The sequence below is a fragment of the Halyomorpha halys genome, unplaced genomic scaffold (genome assembly GCF_000696795.3).
Source record: "Halyomorpha halys isolate HHAL.00 unplaced genomic scaffold, Hhal_1.1 Scaffold89.1, whole genome shotgun sequence".
Lineage (NCBI taxonomy): Eukaryota > Metazoa > Arthropoda > Insecta > Hemiptera > Pentatomidae > Halyomorpha > Halyomorpha halys.
In genome coordinates this window covers 1,018,277-1,022,111 of record NW_027111267.1, presented here as the reverse complement: position 1 = coordinate 1,022,111, position 3,835 = coordinate 1,018,277, and the positions used below count along the sequence as shown (strand labels likewise).

The 3,835-nt window shown below is 31.7% G+C and overlaps 1 protein-coding gene across 1 annotated transcript in view; it reads left to right on the top strand.

The window, feature by feature from the left end:
- LOC106677165 (uncharacterized) overlaps positions 1 to 3,835 on the top strand; it is a gene marked incomplete at its 5' end in the record, with an annotated part of 298,497 nt that overhangs the window by 24,763 nt on the left and 269,899 nt on the right. The window contains 2 exon segments of the mRNA XM_067049284.1: positions 2,691 to 2,782; positions 2,862 to 2,956. Coding sequence (XP_066905385.1) covers positions 2,691 to 2,782; positions 2,862 to 2,956 — 187 coding nt within the window.

Here is a 3,835-nt window from a genome sequence, read left to right as displayed (position 1 = left end):
TAAACCATAAAATTCCTCCCGCATCCAATCCTTACAATTCAAAATCCTTCGTAAAATCCTTAATGCTCCTTACTTTGTCACGAATATAGTCATCCATCAGGACCTCAAAGTCTTATATGTTGCCGATTTGGCCAGAACCAGATACCATTCCTTCCAAGATAAACTTCCCAACCACCCAAATCCACTTGTTTCTAACCTGGCTTCTTCATTACCTAATGATGCTCCTAGGTGTCTGAAAAGAAGATGGCCTTGAGATGTTTTCCTCTAGAAATGTTATTGAGTTCTATCAATGGATAGATTCTCCACATGTTTGTATCATGGCACTATATCACCTACAACAAATTTACTTGTTGTATATGTTTTATACAGTTGTAAATAAAAATAAATAAATTATTAAAAAAAAATTCAATACATTTATTAACAAATTATCTAACACTTTTATCACTAACTTATTAAAAACTGCCAAAGAGTGTTTGGATTTTCTGTTAATGATTTATTTTTATTGAATAATAATTCCATAAATAAAACCCGTCTCGAACAAGATATTAGGAAAAAAAATACATAGTATGTATATATTTTATACAATTTTTAAAAACTTAGAAAAGAAACTGTGTAGGGCTTAGTTATGGTAAATTAAGTGAAGTCTAATTTATAATATATACCAGCGTTTTTAATTCTTAAGTTTCTAATAAAATAATTTTCATAGAAAAACTAATTTTAAAACTATTTTATTTCAGTGATTTTTAAAATCCGACGGATATTGAAAGCTTAACTCGCTAAAAATAAACAGTTTTTACGATTTGTGGTAATTGATGTACTGATACAACAGTAATGGTATTCATGTGGTAAATGTTAAAAATTTTAGCATGCTAAATTTTATAAGTTTATGATTGTGAGCTGTTGAACAGATTCGATTCTTAGGACTCCTTCTTGAGAAGAGACTTAGTTGGAATTCACACACAAGACTGAAACGACAAGAAACTGCTCGTAGATTTCGATTGCTACAACACCTACTTGACAAACGCTCTAAACTTGCCATTCACTACAAACAATTATTATACACTAGGACCAATCAGATAATCAGACCAATTTGGACAAATGGAATTGAATTCTGGGGTTCCACTAAACCATAAAATTCGTCCCGCATCCAATCCTTACAATCCAAAATCCTATGTAAAATCCTTGATGCTCCTTATTACGTCACAAATAAACTCATTCCCAAAGACCTTAACATCCCATTCGTTGCAGATATGCCCAAAACAGATATGCGTCTTCCAAACTCCTTACCCATCCTAACCCATTAGTTCTTAATCTTTCATCTATTTATCCTCCGAGGCGTCTGAAAAGAAGACGGCCACGGGACCTTATAATTTATTTTACTGCTTGAAATACCACCAATGGGTGGTTCCTTCCCAAGAAATTTCATGTGTATATGAAAAATTCCACATATTTACTTATGGTATTTATTATTGTGTACAGTTTTAAATTACATTTTTAAAAAATAAATATGATTGTAAACATCTTTTTGGGGCAACTTTGTAATTTTCTTACCCAAAACCTTCCAGAATTTCATTATTTTTATCTAGTACTTTATTGGAGTTTTAAAAACGTGCGACCAAAAAAAAAAATAAATAAATAAACTAAAAGCAATTAGACTAATAATTTAATTCTAGCCTTCATAATGTTGATCAATTCGCATTCCCATAGATCTTCAATTATGGAAAAAATATTAAGTTTTTAGTCAGAGAAGTTTAGCTTTTTATGCATGTTTGCATAAGTGTAGAGAGTATTTAGCGAGTTTAATTATGATTCTAACAAGGTTAGATTAGCTTTCTATGTATTAATATTTTGGATGTGTTAAGTACATAAAGTTTAAATATGTTATATATTAAAAGTAGAGGAGCTCCTAGTACATTTTCTGGGAACTTGTTTGGTAACCTTGTAATGTTTAGGAAATAATATTAATAATATTATATATTATATTTCCAAAAAATATTGTGGAGCATAGCTGGTCAGTTGGATGACGTCATTTTCCATTTAGCAGACCTTTTAACAGGCTCTCAACGATGTTATATATTATATCGTTTCAACATCATAACATCAAAAGAAGGCAATATTTCTCCATTTAACATGATTTTTATTTATTTTATTTTATACAGTTACATGGTTATATAACTGTTATATTATATTTATATATATATATATCGTTTTACCACGGTAAATGAAGGCAATTTTTTTCGATTTAACATGATTTTTTTCCATTTAACACGCTTTAACATGTTAAACCAAAGATCATGAATACCCCTACGATGACATAGCTGAATAATAGAGTAGGAAGTTCGAAATCCAATCTGGTGATCAGGGATTATATGATTGGAATCCAGGATGGGGTATAGGCGTTTCAAAATGAGTTTTTCGAGGTATAAAAAATATGATATAATATTATATAGGTAAGAAGATATGTAAGTAGTGTCTAAAAAAATGAAAAATAATTTGAATCAACATATTAAACAATCAATACTGAAAATCAGGTTGAAACGTCGACACGAATAAATATTTTTTTGTGTTTTTGCTGACCGTACCTCAATGACTATCTTATCTATTTATGAGGGTTTAGTGTACATTAAGATTTTTATTTGAAACCCTACTTCAAAAAAATGATTTGTGATCTAGTTTTTAATATTTTACAGAAATTCACGTTTCTGGAAGCGTCTGTAATTCGAAATAACCTCGACAAAGTACACAGGACGACTCAGACCTTGCATGAAGCTGGTTTACCAAAGTAAGTATATTCATTGTTTTATATATTTAATTATTTTTAACTGATTTATGATTATATAATTATTGTTATTTAATACTAGATCCTTGGAAGATGTGACCAGTACGGTGAAGCACACTGAGAAACCCGAGCACGCCAGGTCTTGTCCAGCCATCGCAAGCACAGCTGTACAGACCGGTAAGGCTTGTCTTGTATAATAAGGTGGAATGTGATAATCAATTAAAATAAATTACATCCATAAAGTCACAACACTCTTTATTAATAACTTCAAATGTCCAACGTTTCGGGCAACCTGGTCATCAACAAGGATAATCTTTAGATGGCTCTTAAACTTTTGCCAAAAAATGGCAAATTCTCGCAATCAAAACGATCGTGTGAATACCGACGTTTTTTGTTTCCTTTGTTTGCCAAGTATTTGTACAGGACTTGGATTTCTGACAAGAGGCAAAAGTATAGATCCAGCATTAAACGATAATTTCACAGCCTTAATTCAACTGTTCAAAATTTTCAGACTTTTCTGCCCAGATCTTACAGTTGTAATAAACCTATTTTCCCCATTTTTCATTTAAATTTCAATACGATGACACATGTCTATTGTCAGTGAATAATGATAAGGATCATCCCAATCCCTCCAATCCCACATCACCATCCTTGAAGAATGGTGCCAAAACAGGAGGATTAAAATAAATTCCACCAAATCTATTTATCCTTCATCGTAAACCCATGACCTCTAAGTTCTGTTCTCCTGTCGAACAGATCCGTTACTTAGGACTACATCTGGACAAACCACTGACATGGAATCCTCTCACAAGAATAAAAAGACAAGAAACTGTTTGTCGATTCCGACTATTACAATATATACTAGACAAACGGTCTAAAATGCCAATCCATTACAAAACATTGATCTACATGACTATTATAAGGCCTATCTGGACATACAGAGTTGAGCTTTGGGGCTCCATTAAACCATAAAATTCCTCCCGCATCCAATCCTTACAATTCAAAATCCTTCGTAAAATCCTTAATGCTCCTTACTTTGTCACGAATATAGTCATC